General features: G+C 33.7%; 1 protein-coding gene across 1 annotated transcript in view; it reads left to right on the top strand.

Annotated features, from left to right (window-relative positions):
• Positions 1 to 18,480, top strand: part of LOC111058703 (fibrillin-2) — a 341,293-nt gene that overhangs the window by 8,318 nt on the left and 314,495 nt on the right. Inside the window, 1 exon segment of the mRNA XM_039435620.1 lies at positions 9,667 to 9,862. Coding sequence (XP_039291554.1) covers positions 9,708 to 9,862 — 155 coding nt within the window. The 5' untranslated portion in view covers positions 9,667 to 9,707.

The raw sequence follows: 18,480 nt of genomic DNA, 5'->3' as shown, positions 1-18,480 counted from the left end.
AAAGTAAAAATTGAATTGAATAATAATAATAAATTATATTTCCATTTATATACAAACAAGCAATCTAATCAATAAAATGTACATAATATTCAAAAATACAATATATGAATTTAACTACAAATATAAATAAATTGAATTTTTTAGGAAATTAACCCACTCAACTATGGGAAACTCATGTACTAGAGCAGGTGTAGTAGTAATACATTAAATTTAGAGTGGGGGAACAAATACATTGGGTGAGTGAGCCACATATTGTTCGAAATTATGTTTTCTATATTACCTATGTCTTCCAGTTGTTGTGATCCAGTTTTTAGCGGCGCATTTAAATTTTCTTGAGTTTTATATTATCTTGATGTGTACAGGAAGTGAATTGTGGAGTTTTGGTGCTAGGTGGTTGAAGTGTCGTTGGTATGTTGCCTTCCTAGCCACGTTCGTGATAAGAAGGCTTCTATTTCTTGTGTTGCAACAGTGGTTTTGAAAGCTTTCTGGGTTTTTGTGTAGTCTGCAAATAATTTCTAGGGAGTAGAGTTGTCTTGCGTCCATCACACCAAACTTATTGTAGAGCTGGTCTGATGGATAACGAGGTGGCTTCTGTTTGATGATTTTAATTATTAGTTTTTGTACTTTTATAAGGGGGTCGAGGTGAACGTAGTTTGTTCCTCTCCATCCTACAATTCCATAGGTAAGCAAAGACAACTAAGGAATAGTAGACCATCTTCATGTACTTCTCGTCTATAATTGTTCTCAGCATTTTCAACTTTAATATTTTTTTCTCAGCTTCTCCGTTCAATTTGATTCAAAGAACTAATAAATATAGTCTATTTCAATTGAATATAATATGAACATTTTTTGATATGTGAATTTTATATTTGAAAACTGGGGATAAATCAATCCAACTTTATTCAATCGTATTCAGCTTTTCAATACCAATCCACTGGCCTTTATAAACCAAGGCGAACTAAACTCACCAATTTTATAGAAGTACCGTATTGTACTCTTGCAGGAGTTGAATAAATTCCACACATTCAAGTTGGAACGCAATCCAAGTCTGTGCATTTCAATTGAATAGTCGTTCGACTATTTTATGAATGAATGGCTGCATTGATGAATGAAGTAGCGCACATTCCATTCAGTAAATGAGCTTTGAATGAGTAATAGCGTAATCTTAATGCGCTAGTGATTTATGTGGGCTTAAATGGGGTCGAAAAATTATTATATCATATCAAACTAGTTCCTGCATAGACTGCTACTTGCAGAATGTGACATTGTCGACTTTTCACTGTCCCTCTTACTCCAATCTTCTCTCTCTCTCTTACTCTTCCACTAGCTCCCTTGCTCTTAGTTTCTATTCTCTCTCTCTCCCTCTTCTCCATATTCTTTTCATCCCACGCTTCTACATTGCCATAGTATTTGATAATGAAAAATGTTCTTAAATCATTCAATGCAATTCATCTGATACTTCTAAGCATCATAGTCAAACTCTCTTCTCTTATCAGGAATTATAGTTATTAAAATCATTAATTTAGTTGAAGATTAAAATAATTTTAGATTGATCCCCCAAACTCATACAGTTAAAAAAAAAATTCAATGAAACCGTGAATTTATTCTAGATCAAAAGTAGGGTAATATTTTTGTGACCGAGGTTAAAATGGGGGAGATTTAGATTGTACATTAAATTTGACCACAATTTCAATTTTTTGTATTCTTAGCAACCTCATTCTCCTATGAAAATAATTGAACTTGTGTGAAGTTTGCTGATAAATCTAAAGCTGCGTTTAAACCAGAGTTATTAAAAAAATGTTTATTCCTCCGTCCTTATAGATTCTATTAGATTGAACATAACTTATCATACACATGATGAACATATGTGTTTGTCAAGTTCCGTTCAATCTAATAGAATCTATAATGACGGAAAAATAAACATTTTGTTAGCAACTTTGGTGGAAACACAGCTTTATGTAACCAAAGTTTGCAACACAAGTAACGATTGCAATAATGTATTTAGCAAACTGCTTAAAAAAACTATTCTTAAAAAATTAAATTGATTAGTTTATTGATAACCCGCTATTTTTTAATGGATGAATTCGCAAATAATTCTATCCTGTAGTGCAGATAAGAAGACTATGATTAACCATTTGAAGCGCTATTTGCTCAAGGAAAGGATAAATCACTTGAAAAACTGAAGCGAAAGATTGGATAAAAATAGAAATTGCATCAAGAGTTGTGGGGAGGTGCAGCTACAATCAGTGGAGAGTGCATTCAATTTATAAAAATGCACTTCCGTTGCATTAGTTACATTGAACTCATCAACTGACCCGTCAAATGTGGCTCAAAATCTAGTCTATTTTCTTCTTCGATTATGTTATCAGTTACAGTTAATTCTTTCACAATCAATTTTTTCTATCCTATTATATTAAGCGAGCAATTACTGTATATATTCATTTATTTATTATATGGGTATATAGGTATTTATTTATGTCCAACGGATCTCAAAATCTAATGATGTCCAACGGCTCTAATGGTTTTGATGAAATTTGCTATATAGGAGGTTCTTGATATAAAAATTCGATTGCACATGGTCTCATTCCTGGTAAAACTCGCTGAAGGACATGAAAAGGATAATAATTATTCATCCATGGAAAAAAAAGATAATTTCGTCGTCTGTCGATAACTGAAGATGCGAGTGCCTGTGTGGGAGTGAAACAGAGCTATGTTCAGCTGTTGAACTATGGCAATCAATCAGCGGATCTCACTTTCAGTATTATCTGGCAATTATAGATAAACCGACTAGATCAACATTATCTGATTTGCTTACATGATCAACGATATGATTTTATTCAAGATCCATTATTTTTTTATTTAAATTAAAGTAGCCTACATATATCAACATTTTCAAAGTTAATCATTATTTTACAGTTCTAAGTGTTTAGTGAGTGTTATTTTGTTATTAAATTTGGTTTGTAGAAAATCTATATTTGGGCTGAAAATTGGACTTAAATTCAAAAAAGTATGGAACATAACCTACTTTTTGGACTACCGTATTTATAGTGTATACATAAAAATTCGGGAAAAAAGTTTTGGGCTGAGCCTGTTCGTCCTTCCCCAATCAATTGAAAGAATTGTATTCTGTGTATTAATAAATAAATATAAACTATGCTTTTGTACTCCGGAGCGGAGCTCGGTGCCCCGATATATTTGTATCTAAAGCTGCGTACAGACAGTGCTGCGTACAGACAGTGCTGCGTACAGGCAGTGCTGCGTACAGACAGTGCTGCGTACAGACAGTGCTGCGTACAGACAGTGCTGCGTACGCGCATTAAATATGACGTGTATTCCACTGTTCATCAGCTGATGATAAGTTTATCCAAGGTAGATGGATAAAAGATATAACACTCGTTATCTGATCATAGCTTTTCATGGTCGATTTTATTTTGTGTGACATCAAATTTTCCCGGTTTCAATCTATCTACAGAGTTGGTGAAAATTATGGAAACTGCTTAATATTTCTTGGCAAAGGAAATTGGCCGACAGGTCTGATTGAGGATCACATTCTATTAAAAAAACTACATTTCGCACAATTTTGCACCACCGACATTTTGAATTCAAATTAATTTTATTAAATGAAAAGGTGGTCATATCATACATGATTTCGAAACAGAAAATGAATGGCGAGAACCGTCCGTCAATATCCCAAACCGTTTTAAAGTTCACAGATGGAAATTAATGAGAAATTTCATTTATTCAAATGCTAATTGATGAATAATTATTGACCGAGCGAAGTGAGGTCTAAGATTCAAGTCGACGGTTTTGCATTTCTCTTCATGTTTTTACTTTCCTTGCCCTATTACCATAGGTAAGGAAAGTATTGCTTTCCAATAAAATTAAGGTACCCTGATTTCAAGTTTACTATACGTTTCAAGGTCCCCTGAGTCCAAAAACATGATTTTTGGGTGTTGGTCTGTGTGTGTGTATGTGTGTGTGTGTGTGTGTTGTGTGTGTGTGGTGTGTGTGTGTGTGTGTGTATGTGTGTATGTCTGTGAACACGATAACTCCATTCCTAATTAACCGATTGACTTGAAATTTTAAACTTAAGGTTTTTATACCATAAGGATCCGACAATAAGAAATTCAATAAAATTCAATTCAAGATGGCGGATAATTACTAAAAAAACATGTTTTTCACGTTTTTCTCAAAAACGGCTCTAACGATTTTCTTCAAATTTATACCATGGATAGCTATTTATAAGCCCTATAAACTGACATGAGTCTCATTTCTGGGAAAATTCCAGGAGCTCCGTAATATTCTTGAGAAAAATGGCGGATAATGACTAAAAACCATGTTTTTCACGGTTTTATCGAAAATGGCTTCAACGATTTTGTTCAAATTTATACCATGGATAATAAGCCCTTTTATTCATAAGCCCTATCAACTGACATGAGTCTCATTTCTGGGAAAATTGCAGGAGCTCCGTAATATTCTTGAGAAAAATGGCAGATAATTACCAAAAAACCATGTTTTTCACGATTTTCTCAAAAATTACTTGACCGATTTTTTTCATATTCATACCCTGTATAGTTAGTTATTCATCAGCTCTATCAACTGGCATGAGTCTTTTTCCGGGGAAACTAATGGGGGGTCCACCCCATCCTTGAGAAATGGACTTTGTTACAAAGGAAAAAATCTGGTGTGGTACACTCACACAACTTTCCTTGCTCATATTCGAAACTACGATCAGACTTTTGTATATGTGTATATATAATTGTTTTCAGAGTACTTCTTCCTTTGTGTAAATTGTGAAATTCAATGATTTTTTTTAGTCGTCATTTTTTTAAAGTCGTCAAAACAGCTGTTCTACAGATGAAATATCTCGACTATGTGTTCTTTTTATGAACTGCTCTACCTACCTACCTCATGCACGAGAAGGAGGTTACAAAGTCCATTTCTCAAGGATGGGGTGGACCCCCTTAGTTTCCCAGAAAGAGACTCATGCCAGTTAATAGATCTGATAAACAACTATACAGAGTATGAATTTGAAAAAAATCGGTCAAGTTATTTTGAAAAAATCGTGAAAAACATGGTTTTTTAGTAATTATCCGCCATTTTTCTCAAGAATATTACGGAGCTCCTGCAATTTTCCAAAGAAAAAACTCATGTCATTTGATAGGACTTATGAATAGCTACCCATGGCTTGAATTTGAAGAAAATCGTTAGAGCCGTTTTCGAGAAAACCGTGAAAAACCTGGTTTTTGGTCATTATCCGCCATTTTTCTCAAGAATATTACGGAGCTCATGGAATTTTCCCAGAAATGAGACTTATGCTAGTTGATAGGGCTTATAAATAGCTATCCATGGTATAAATTTGAAGAAAATCGTTAGAGCCATTTTCGAGAAAAACGTGAAAAACATGGTTTTTTAGTAATTATCCGCCATTTTTTCCGCCATCTTGAATTGAATTTTATTGAATTTCTTATTGTCGGGTCCTCATGGTATAGGGACCTTAAGTTTAAAATTTCAAGTCGATCGGATAATTAGGAATGGAGTTATCGTGTTCACAGACACACACACACACACATACACACATACACACACACAGACCAATACCCAAAAATCATGTTTTTGGACTCAGGGGACCTTGAAACGTATAGAAAACCTGAAATTGGGGTACCTGAATTTTTTTTGGAAAGCAATACTTTCCTTACCTATGGTAGTAGGGCAAGGAAAGTAAAAGTACTCTGAAAACAATTATATATAATTATACACATACACAGTAGTCTGATTGTAGTTGCAAATATTTTTCCACCAGTCGTCATTATGTTATTGCCCTAAATTATTTTCGTCTAAGAATGAGGCTTACAGTTCAATGAGCAAGGAAAGTTGTGTGAGTGTACCACACCAGATTTTTATGTTTATATGTTTCGCGTTTACGGCGAAATGCGGTAATAGATTTTCATGAAAGTTGACTGGTATGTTCCTTTTTAATTAAATTGCGCGTCGACGTATATAAAAGGTTTTTGGAAAATTTAAATTTCAAGGATAATATAAAAGGAAAAGGACCCTCCTTCATACGCTAATATTAGAGTAAAAATCAGACTAATTTGTAATTTGTAATTTTTTTATTTGCCAAATAATTTTACAGACATAAATCTACAATCACAAAATAATAAAGTTAACAAAAGTACAAAATTTTAGAAGTATACAGTACAATAATGAAATTAATAATATCATAAGTAAATAAATTTATATAAAAAGGCACTACTCGCATAAGTGGAACTTGTTCGCCAGCAGTGAGTGCGATTGAAAAATACAAATATTATAATATTAATAAATACTTAAAGTGGATATATACTATAATACCTATCGTACAGAATCAAAAAAAACGTACTATAACAGACGGATTAAGTGGATATATACTATAATACCTATCGTACAGAATAAAAAAAAACGTACTATAACAGACGGATTATACACTATGTTCTCAAAATTATTACAAAATTATAATTTCATACACTTTTCTTGAAATAAACTCTAGCTTTTACCCTCTCTTCTATTTCACTACTTAGTTTTCTTATTATTCTATTGTTTATAAAGTGATATGGGACTATATTAGCAAAGTATTCCATGAAGTATGTGAATTGATGTTTATTTATAGTTAATCTTGTAAAGTTTCGAGTATAAGGATTGAGTACAGACGGACGAAGGTTGTGTAAATGTGTATTCAAAGTAAGATGCTGCTTATTTCTATTGGCATGTGTAATGATTTTCCCTACAAAGACCTGTCGTATAGCGTTGGAACCCCAAATTCAACAAACAAATTCCTGCTAGGATACAGTCTAGGCCGTTTAAGAGCGGCTCTAATTAAATGCTTTTGCAGGGTAAATATTCTATTAAAGTGCGTGTCAAAGGTACCTCCCACCATAATTCTATTCCATATTGGAACAAGGAGTGAGCGTATGCATGATATATGGTTCTTATGATTTTGATATCCTTTAGAGTATTAATTCTATAGAAAATTTTATATTAATATTATTAATTTTATTATATAAAATTATTTATAATTTATATTATAATTTTTTTATATTATTATTTTATATTATATAATTTATATTTTCTATAGAATATATACTTTAGACTATAGAATTATTCATCATAAATCAGCTGTCGAGTGGATCATAAATTACATGCAATGACGCATGCAATTCAATATCTCAATGTAACTCAGTGAAAAAACAGCTCTTGTGTGGACTATTAATTGCATGCCTCATTGAATGCAATTTTTATACACTATTGAATGAACTATTGATTGCATGCAATAACGCATGCAATTGATAACTTGAAGAAGCATAGTATTTTCTCCCGACTTTTCTCTGCTTTCAACTCGGTAAAGCACCGCACACACACAACGATTTTTGTTCGCAGGATATTTTGCCGTCCTTATAAATTGTAATTGATCAAATAGATGATTTGAAACAAATGACGTTTGTTAAGTTCCGTTTAATCCAATATAATTCATAAGGATGGCAAAATATCGTACGATCAAAAATCGATGTGTTTGTGCGGGGCTTTAGCTTTTGATGATAGTAGCATAGCTGTTTACATCAAATTATTAGAATTGTCGATACAACAACCCAAACAGCCATTAGTCGTTTATACACTGATATCTCGCCGACACTACAGGACATGAAAAAGTGTACTCTGATGGACAGTATTAGAGGAGACTGTGGTTTATAACTGCGCGAGGTCTACTGTTCACAGAACTAGTAGTTATTATTATACAAAAATCCAAATTATTCACATTTAAAATTAAAAAAATTAATCTTCCAAAAATGAAACAAAGGAGTACATAGAAAACCTAAAATATTAAATTTCACTTTTTTATGTGTTAGTAAACACTATCTTATAGTAGCCCAATCATGGGAAAATAATTATATTATCTTGATGAATAAACTATTGTGATTGAGTTGATCATAATAAATATCGGGGCACCGAGCTTCGCTTGTTTTTTTATTTATTGATAAACAGAACACAATTCTCTAAAATTATCGTGTTTATATTTCACAGCTGGCTATACGTCATCTTATGAATTTCGGGGATGCGATATTTTGAATTTTCACAAACTCACTGGCTCACTCACTTTTTTACTATCCACAGCTGTTTCAGCCAGATGAATTATCCTTTCAATGTCGTTCAGCGAGTTTTCCAAAGAATGAGACCTAGTGCAATCGAATCTTTATATCATAAACCTACTATGTTCCAAATTTCGTGGAAATCGTTAGAGCCGTTTTCGAGATCCGTTAGACATGAATAAAATTAGCCAGATATAAAAATAACCATATATAAAAATAACCATATATAAAAATAAACAGATTTATAAATACAGAAATTGCTCACTTAATATAATAGGATTACATCAGATATACCAGAGTAACTTGAATCACAGCTATCCAATACAGAAGGCTGTGGTTACACAAATCAACAATTTAATACTTGAATCACAGCTGCTATCTAATATACAGAGTGTTTCAGAAGTAGTGTCGAACATTTTAGGATATTGTTCCTTGATGATAGGAGACTACAAATGACATATTTGAAGTGTCCAAAACTCAGCGGTTATCCTTAAAGCTGCCATTTTTTTTCACTTATAAATTTTTATCTCAATAACGAAAATGTTATATTGATCTGAAATTTGGCATGAATATTTATGCTATAAAAACTCAACTTTAAAAAATAAAATGAAAAAAAATCGATGTACATATTCAAAATGGCAGTCATTTTTAATTTTTGATTGCAAATTTCACGAAAACCGTTCACTTTACAGAAAATTTACAACAGGCAAAAAAGTTAGCAAATTTCTTCAAGATTTCAAAGATACCTCATCTATTAAGATTGGTCTGAGAATAACAGAGAAATTAATCATTTTCGTACAGCATGCATGACCTTGAACAAAAAAGATCATCTGAAAAACATTGTAAAATCAGCTGGATGGCCATATGGAGCCATACCGAGTTTCAAAGCTTCATCTTAAATACAATTGGAATTAAAATTTAATATTAATGTTTTAATTGTGAAAAGTGGGCATGCATGCAATACGAAAATAATTAACTTCTCTGTTTTTATTTGAACATTCTTAATAAATGAGATATTCTTGAAATCTTGATAAAATTTGCCAACTTTTTTGTCTCTTGTAAATTTTCTGTCAAGTGAACGGTTTTCGTGAAATTTGCAATTAAAAATTTAAAATGGCCGCCATGTTGAAAATTTACATCGATAAGTCTTTATTTCATTTTTTGAAGTTTAGTCTTCATAGCATAATATTCATGCATTTCAGATCAATGCATCATTTCTTTCTTGAAATAAAAATTCCAAAGTGATAAAACAAAATGGCAGTTATAAGGATAACCGCTGAGTTTTGGACACTTGAAATACGACATTTGTAGTCTACTATCATCCAGGAACAATACCCTAAAATGTTCGATACTACTTCTGAAACACTCTGTAGAAGGCATTCATTGCAAAAATAGAACCGGCAATCCTGGTGCACTATCTTTTCCACTGACATTATAATGAGAATCGTTATAATGTGGTGGGAAAGTTATTTCGTTTACATTATTATTTTCAAAAAATATTATTGATTAATAGTGTAATCACTTGAATTTTGCTATTTGACAGGGATTGGCTGACCCCATGTGCAAGGTGAAGTGACCAATAGAATGAGAGCTCGACGAAAGCTCCATTCTGCTATGATCAGCGCGGCAGACCTCCTCACTTGGTCGGCCATTTTGTATTGTCTGTTACCGTCGTCTGCTGATGCCGCCAGTCCTGTTGCAGACGCCAATCATCTGCAGTCACCTGTTCCGGTTGGAGGGTGAGTATTAGGCCTACACTACTTATATTCATGCGTGTTATCACTTGCAAATCCTGAACTGTTCACTTATAAATATCTCGGGAACCGAGCTTTCTTCGATAGTACAAAGGGATTGAAATTTAGCATTCCTTCGTTTTACTCCAACTTCATGAAGATATTCAGGCCTACCTACAGTGTTGGGCAAAGAAGTTTGGGAAAGTTCTTTCATACTCATTTTTGAACAAAACTCAAATGACTTTTCCAGTATGTAGTACCTACCTTGGATGTTGCCATTTTGATAATTTGAGGGCAAAAAATTATGCACGAGAAATAACATCTGTTAAATTCTGTAAACATTATGAGAAATTGTCAGTAGGTTGTAGGTCAGTAGGTAAGTTGTGAGTAGTTGAAATAAATCAATATTTCCACTCTTCTGAAATATTGCTTGATTTTCTTGTGTTATTACCTGATCCAGGGGTTCAAATGTACGTGTTTTTCTTATGTATTCACATGCCTTTAGCGAGCCCATAATAGTATCTTACGTCACGTGGACGGAAAGGGGCCATTTGCAGGCGAGAATGATGTTCCTAGTCGAGGCGTTAGCCGAGACTAGAATTTTATTCGAGCACTGGAAACGACATTAACGTCCAAGTAACGTACACTATTTTTTGTCATAATAAAAGAAGAATAATTGAGAAATAGAACAAATTTCCTGCTTGTACTGAAGTTACTACATGCATTCTATAAACTTAACCTAGTTTACAAATTCAGAATCTGGAATTTTGTGGAAGTTGACAAAACTTCCACCTGGAGCGCTGAAGGTGGTTTTTTGCTGTTTCCTATTTCGGAACTAGGAAACATACTGGACTGTAAAGAAAACAATGGTTTCATTAGAGTAGGGTATGCTGTAATGAAAATAATATGTTTATTTGTTCTGCAAACAGCTGTTCACCGGCTTGATTTAATACAAGGAAAACAGCTGAGATTGAATGGCTATGACAAAAAAATAGTTACAAGTCAGCACAAGGTGACAGGCTCGGTAATCGAAGATACCGCTTCCACGTAACGACCTGGGAAGGTCTGCCTAAGAAATTCTGTAGTTTCTCTGGAAGAATGACATATTGGAACCATACGGTATTGAGGTTGATATTTCATCTTCTAAATTGTGGCAGAAAAATTACGCAGCATTGTTAGATGAAAATCTGAATTGACAATGACGTTTTCTCGGAAAAGTAAGGGCCAACGATGAAGTTTTGACTAATGCCTCACCAAATAGTCACTTATTCGCCATTGCTACAAAAACAACAATTACAAACACAAAACACCCAACCTTCAACCACCAAGGTTCCCTCCACGGAAGATGCTGCATGGTCAAGGTCTGTCGGCTCTTTAGGGATCTTGCGGCATAGTTATCTCTTGCACGGCACTCTGTCATCAACTTCTTAGTCGCCTTTTCTCTGTCATCAACTTAATGATAAAGATCAATCTCACTAAGTCTACAGAAGTGTTTCGACCGAAACGGAAACCACTTCGTATATGTTATTTTTGTTATATAATTAATTCCACTAGGATTTTTCCTCTATGATTATTATAATGGCATCATTTGAGCTACAGACTAGGTGAAATAAAATCAGTTTCGTTCAAAAATGAGTGTGAAACAGCTATTCCAAATCCTCCATACTTCATTGTCCAACTTTGCCGTCCAGACGCTCAACTTTAGCTTCAGTCTTTTGCTCAAGCAAAAGTCGGAGCATGTAAGTCGTTGCGTCTGGACGGTGAAACTGATGGGTCTTCAAGCTTAAGTCGTCAAACTTAAAATGTATTGGACGGGAATCTTTTTCCATCAAACTGTCCGTCTTTTGCCTATCCACCAAAACCTAAATCGCGTAAAAATGGAGATGGAGAAATTGTGATTTCAGCGCCCTCAAATTAATAAAATGCCTCGCAAGTACTTGAAAATAAGAATTTTTTTTATCGGTTGTATGTAACGCCGTTTAACCCTTCTTTTTCTTTCTTGATTCTCATGATACTATCAGTATTTGATGTTGGTATTATGATTCACTATCATGATATATTAAGATGTACTATATTGTTGATAACAATACTATCTTCAAAATTTCAATCCATTTACAACCACTGTGTCTCGAGATATTACATGTAAACAAAGCCATTTAGCGATTAACAGTAATATTTTTATCATTATGTTGTTAAATATAGCATTATCCAGTTGAATCAGCGAAAAAATACGATAGAATTATCACTCATCTACCGTATATATGACAACCGTACCGTATACAATTCAGACTCAATGAACCATATCAAGCCCGATTTCCATCGGTCAGTGAGCACAAAAATAGGAAAACGGACGACATAAGACGGATGCGTGTGGACGCAATTTTACATCCGTCTTTTGCTTGAACCAAACGATCCGTCTTTTGCTTGAGCAAAACACTGATGGTAAACTTGAGCGTCTTGATCGGGCTTTATGAAAATATTATAGTCTTCTATGGCTGCGTACATACAGAGATCAACTCGGATATAGCAATGCAACAGAAACTATAGCAACTCTGGTTCTAACATCAATCAGTCGATTCCTTCAATCTCACCATGTAGAAAATATTCAACTCAGTTGTGAAGGAGCAACTCAAATTTGCGTAGCGTTGCCCTCTCCCGGTATGCATAGGCCAAAATGGCCTATATAAAGTTTCAATTTCAATTCAATTTATTTCACCAAAACACAAAAACTTTACAAAGATGTGACAATCAGAAAAAAAACAATAATTATTATTCTAAATATCTATATCATCTATCTGTAAAATACGGCTGGAGGTGAAGAACTACTGGCATAAGTGAAACACTTGTTCGCCAGTAGGAGTAGAGACTTACCGTAACTGTTTCTTAATCTTCAATAAAGCTAATAATTTAAAATGGAATATTTTTATTCAAACAATGGTAAGTATATTTAAAATAAATGCTATTAATTGTGAATTAATCCAGACAATAATAAAAGTAGGCTAGAGTCTTGGTACTAGAACGGCTGATACTACTAACCACATTGAAAACATTGTCTGCTACTCTACTAATCCATTGCCACGATTCCAAACACTCTAGTGATAGAATCAATTCGACATCTCTCACTATAACTGGATAGCAACCGGTATAGATAATTCTACAAATATTTTGGTCGCAATCCTTAACTTGTCAATGATGACGAATATGTTTCCATCATACAAATGTTTATTCGGCGTATTGTTAGGAAGAGGTTAACACCATTTGAAAGACTTCATTATGAAGTAGTCATCGAAAAATCGATTTTATAGTTCTAGCTTGTTTCCTTATGCATATGGAAAAACTCACCACACACCATGTAAAGTTTTCTTTGGAGAGCGCTGGAGAACACATTTTATTGACGTACAGCGCATGAAGACATATCATTTTTCAATTCAATTCATTATTTTACACACACACACACATACAAGTTTTATAAAGATTAACAAAAAGAATACATGCAAACAACAACAATACACATTAAATAAAATAAAAAGAAACTGTGCAAAAAAATCTGGTGTGGCGCACTCAAACAACTTTCCTTGTCGTTATGGAAATTGATCACCTGACGCTAGTGTTCACGTGCATCTCAAGTCTACTATACAAAGATCTGAGCCAGCTGGTGACAGGACAATACTGGAGACACACGAGGTCTGCTATCTCTTCATTGTGAATGATTTAATAGAATCAACAGTTGCCAACAGTTTGCAATTGAATAATCAAATTTTCTCGAATTTCGAGCTTATTTTCAATTTTAGATGAAAATGTTACTGAAGAGATTTGTTAATTGTAGAGATTTTCATGCTCAATCTTTTCCACTTGAAATTTTTTGTTTAAATTATATCTAAGACCTGATAATTGGGAATCTTGAATCAAACTTGCATAGATGGGGCGGAGCTCCTGGAATTTTTACAGATATGGGACTTGTGGCAGTTGATAGAGCGGCCGTACCTCGGTACGGGCTCGGTGCGGTTGTATGTCAATCAATCAATCAATCAATCAAGAATCTTCTTTATTCCACAATACAGCAAATACAAAAATGATGAATAATATGAAATATGGAATACAAATTATTAAGTACTTAGATTAGGGTCATATTATACATTACGGAATGAGCCTACATGGGCACTGTGGCCTGTGCTTAGAATCGAGTTGGTATTCCAAGTAGAGTGAATCTCATGAAGGGGAAGAAGAAGGAGAGCCTAAATGAATTTAATTGATGAGGGTAATTTCATTCAAATGATTGTCATAGTTTCGTATTTTAGAAAGTCATTCTATATTGTTATGTCAGTCTGTAACGTATATAGCCAGTCTGTATCGTAAAGTATCTTGAAAATTGCAAAACAATTTGTTGTTGAGAAGGATCTCGTCAGCTGGATAGTTCTGATCCCAACTGTGGCTGCAAATCTCGTGTTATGAAAATGTAAAGATGGTAGGAAAATTGAACCAAAATGTTTATAAACATGAATGAGTAAATCCTTTATGTATAATTTTTTCATAGTTAAAACTCTAATTTCCTGAAATAGTAAAGATGAGGGATATCTTCGACATCTACGAAAGCCAGCTTTAAGGATTGCTTTTTGAATAACTTCTATTCTTCTTAGATGGGTGCGGTAGGCTGCTCCCCATGCTAAGATGAAGATGCCATATGAGAGGCGAGACTGTACAAAGGCAAAATAATCTGGTGTGGCGCACTCACACAACTTCCCTTGCCGTTATGAAAATTGATCACCTGACGCTAGTGTACCCGCGCATCTCAAGTCTACTATTCAAAGATTTGAGCCAGCTGGTGACAGGGAAATAACGCTGGAGACACACATGAGGTCTGCTATCTCTTCATAGTGAATGATTCAATTGAATCAACAATAATTTGCAATTGAATGATCACATTTTCTCGAATTTAAAGCTCATTTTCAATTTTAGGTGAAAATGTTACTGAACATTAATTGTAGAGATTTTCATGCTCAATCTACTCCACTAGATTTTTTTTGTTTCAATTGTATCTGAAGCCTGATAATTGGGAATCTATCTGCATTGATGGGGCGGAGCTCCTGAAATTTTTATAGATATGGGACTTGTGGCAGTTGATAGAGCTTATCGATTACTATTTTAGGTATGAATTTGATCATGAAATCGTTGGAGCCGTTTCCGAGAAAATCACGAAAAACCCTGTTTTTGACAACATTTTCGCCATTTTAGCCGCCATCTTGAATTGCATTTGATCGAAATTGTTCGTGTCGAATCCTTATAGTGAAAGGACCTTAAGTTCCAAATTTCAAGTCGTTCCGTTAAACGTATGAAACGTATAGAAATTTAGAAATTGGGGTACCTTAATTTTTTTTGGAAAGCAATACTTTCCTTACCTATGGTAATAGGGCAAGGAAAGTAATAAGCTACTCGTTCGTTAAAATTGAGAATTTCTCCAAGCTGCCTGAATGCAAATATATATTTAAGTATTTATTTGTCCCGAGCTTAAATCGTATGACCGCGGAGTCCTTTGTAATACATTTGCGCCTGAGTCTTGTCTTCACATCTTTAGTTTCAGTTGATTCTTCCCTGCCATATAAGTCATTAAATTATGTTATCTCAATTTTTCTTTCTCATTATCTTTTGGCTGTTTTGTTGAATAATTATCCCTCTGTACTACTCTCTTGTTTTCATTAAGAGATTTGTGTGTACTGTGTCTTTATCTTCAACAAATTAGAAGTTTATATCTTTCCTTAATTCATAATGGTGAATGACAAATATTGAAAAAAATGACATGTTTGCAACGGTCATTGGACAAAGTGACTCTAGCTTCTTCCAATTCTGCACCATTGCCAATCTGCCAGCAACGTTTGTAGACTACATACAAATATATTCTCTCTTTCTTTATAAGGCGACTACAATAATTAATAAAATGAAATGAAAATCATCTGGTAGCTATAGTGAGGTCCACGTTATAATGACAGTGGAGAAAGATAGCAGAACAACGTTGCCGAACCTCTGTCTTGTCAATGCCTTCTATACATGGTAGCTGATACAGGTTTATTGATGTAATATTAACTGTTCATTCTCGTTTTAAAAAATCTGGTGTGGTGCACTCACACAACTTTCCTTGCTGTTATGAAAATTGATCAACTGACGCTAGTGTTCCAGCGCATCTCAAATCCACTTTTCTGACTCCAGCTGTTTAAAGTCTAGAACTTAGCTAAATCCCGAGCTCGGAACCGGCCATAAGATTCACGATTTAAAATCAGTGGTTTCTTAGGAGAGTATACTTGTCACGTATCATTTTCCACTGCCTTAGATAAGATAGTTGTTAGTATTTGAATCATCTATATCTGATCTAATATTAATATTAATGATTGTGTTAATAATGATCAATTACGGTACACCTCAAATATATTTATTCGTAAAAAATCATATTTGTCATGATTTAATGATAAGTTTTTATAATTTAGATTAGGCTACATCTTATATTCCAGTAGATCATATACCTACATTTTACATATTGAAATACAATGTAAATGATCTAGTACCTTCTCTATTATTTTATTAATGCAAAACATGACTCATTAGAGCTATTTTCAATATAAAATCAAATTTAAATATAATGGCTCTCATGATTTGAAATACAAGCATTAATAAAAAAACTATAAAAAAGTATTAGCCTACAATGAAGTCCCCGTTATAATGGCAGTGTTTGATTATCAATGGTATTGCTATCCTAGACTATCAGTCAACAAGCGGATAGCGCTATCTCTTTCTCCCTTTTTCTGTAGAAAGAGATAGCGCTATCCGCTTTGTTGAATGATAGTCTAGGATAGCAATACCATTGCTAATCAAACACTGCCATTATAACGTGGACTTCATTGTAGGCTAATACTTTTTTATAGTTTTTTTATTAATGCTTGTATTTCAAATCATGAGAGCCATTTATATTTAAATTTGATTTATATTTGAAAATAGCTCTAATGAGTCAAAGCATGTTTTGCATTAATAAAATAATAGAGAAGGGTACTAGATCATTTACATTGTATTTCAATATGTAAAATGTAGGTATATGATCTACTGGAATATAAGATGTAGCCTAATCTAAATTATAAAAACTTATCATTAAATCATGACAAATATGATTTTTTACGAATAAAATATATTTGAGGTGTTCCGTAATTGATCATTATTAACAACAATCAACAATATTAATATTAGATCAGATATAGATGATTTAATTGCTAACAACTATCTTATCTAGAAGGCAGTGGAAAATGATACGTGACAAGTATACTCTCCTAAAGGTGCGTACAGACTTTCGTTCCGCTCCAAGACCGAACGTCACTCCAGCAGAGCGATTGATGATCGACCGGCGAGCAACAATGGTTCGACCGGGGAACGCGAGAAGATCTACCATCTTCCGTAACGTTCATGATCGGTGCGAGTAGAGAGCGGAGGCGGAGCGATTGCTGTGCGATGGTGGTACGTGGGCGGTACGAGGGAGGAGCGTGCTCGGTGCGGGTTGGAAGCACGAGTATGTGTACGCAGCTTAAGAAACCACTGATTTTAAATCGTGAATCTTATGGCCGGTTTCCGAGCTCGGGATTCAGCTAAGTTCTAGACTTTAAACAGCTGGAGTCAGAAAAATGGCTTTCCGAAACGGGGCGTACCGCAGTAAATAAATAGTTGCAGCAAAATAAATATTTATTTTCTTATTCTATAATACTGGAAACGTTTTTCCTTAACGAAATGAAACATTCCTAAATAATTCAAATTGCTGAAACTTTACACTACAATTTTTCTAGTTTTTCGAAATTCAATTTAAACGTGACTTTGACTATGACTACGACTATGCCCCGTTTTGGAAAGCCAATTTTCTGACTCCAGCTGTTTAAAGTCTAGAACTTAGCTAAATCCCGAGCTCGGAAACCGGCCCTTAAGGCTGTACAAAGGCTAAAAATAGACTTCCTACTGGTGATATTTTTAAAAGTTTTTAGATTTTTATATCATCAAGCTATCAAAATGAAAAAGTTTTCTCAGAAAAACATTTTTTATCCGATCATTAATTTTTGAAATATGAGCGGCTAAAGTTTAAATTTTCGGGACAGAACATTTCAAATTCGGTAAGAGATAAATTCATGAGATTTGAAAGATAAATTCTTCATGGTATTGTTGATCTAGAAAAACAAAAATTTTCTTAAAATATATCAATTTTTGAGAAAGTTATTCAAATTACCAAAAATGACCAAAAATAACTCAACTAAAAGTTATTTTTGATAAATTGAATAACCTTCTCAAAAATTGATATTTTAAGAAAATTTTTGTTTTACTAGATCAACAATACCATGAAGAATCTATCCTCTAAATCTCATGGATTTATCTCTCACCTAATTTGAAATGTTCTGTCCCAAAAATTAAAACTTTAGGCGCTCATATCTCAAAAAGTAATGACCGGAAAAAGAATGTTTTCTTGTGAAAACTTTCTCATTTTGATAGCTTGATGATGTAAAAATAGAAAAACTTTGAAAAATATCACCAGCAGAAACTTTATTTTTAGCCTTTGCACAGCCTTAATGTAGTAAGATGATAAAAATCATATCCACAAAGAGCTTTAA

This window comes from Nilaparvata lugens, chromosome 9 (assembly GCF_014356525.2).
Source record: "Nilaparvata lugens isolate BPH chromosome 9, ASM1435652v1, whole genome shotgun sequence".
NCBI lineage: Eukaryota > Metazoa > Arthropoda > Insecta > Hemiptera > Delphacidae > Nilaparvata > Nilaparvata lugens.
Note: the sequence above shows the minus strand (reverse complement) of the source record. Positions and strands in the feature narration are given on the sequence as shown.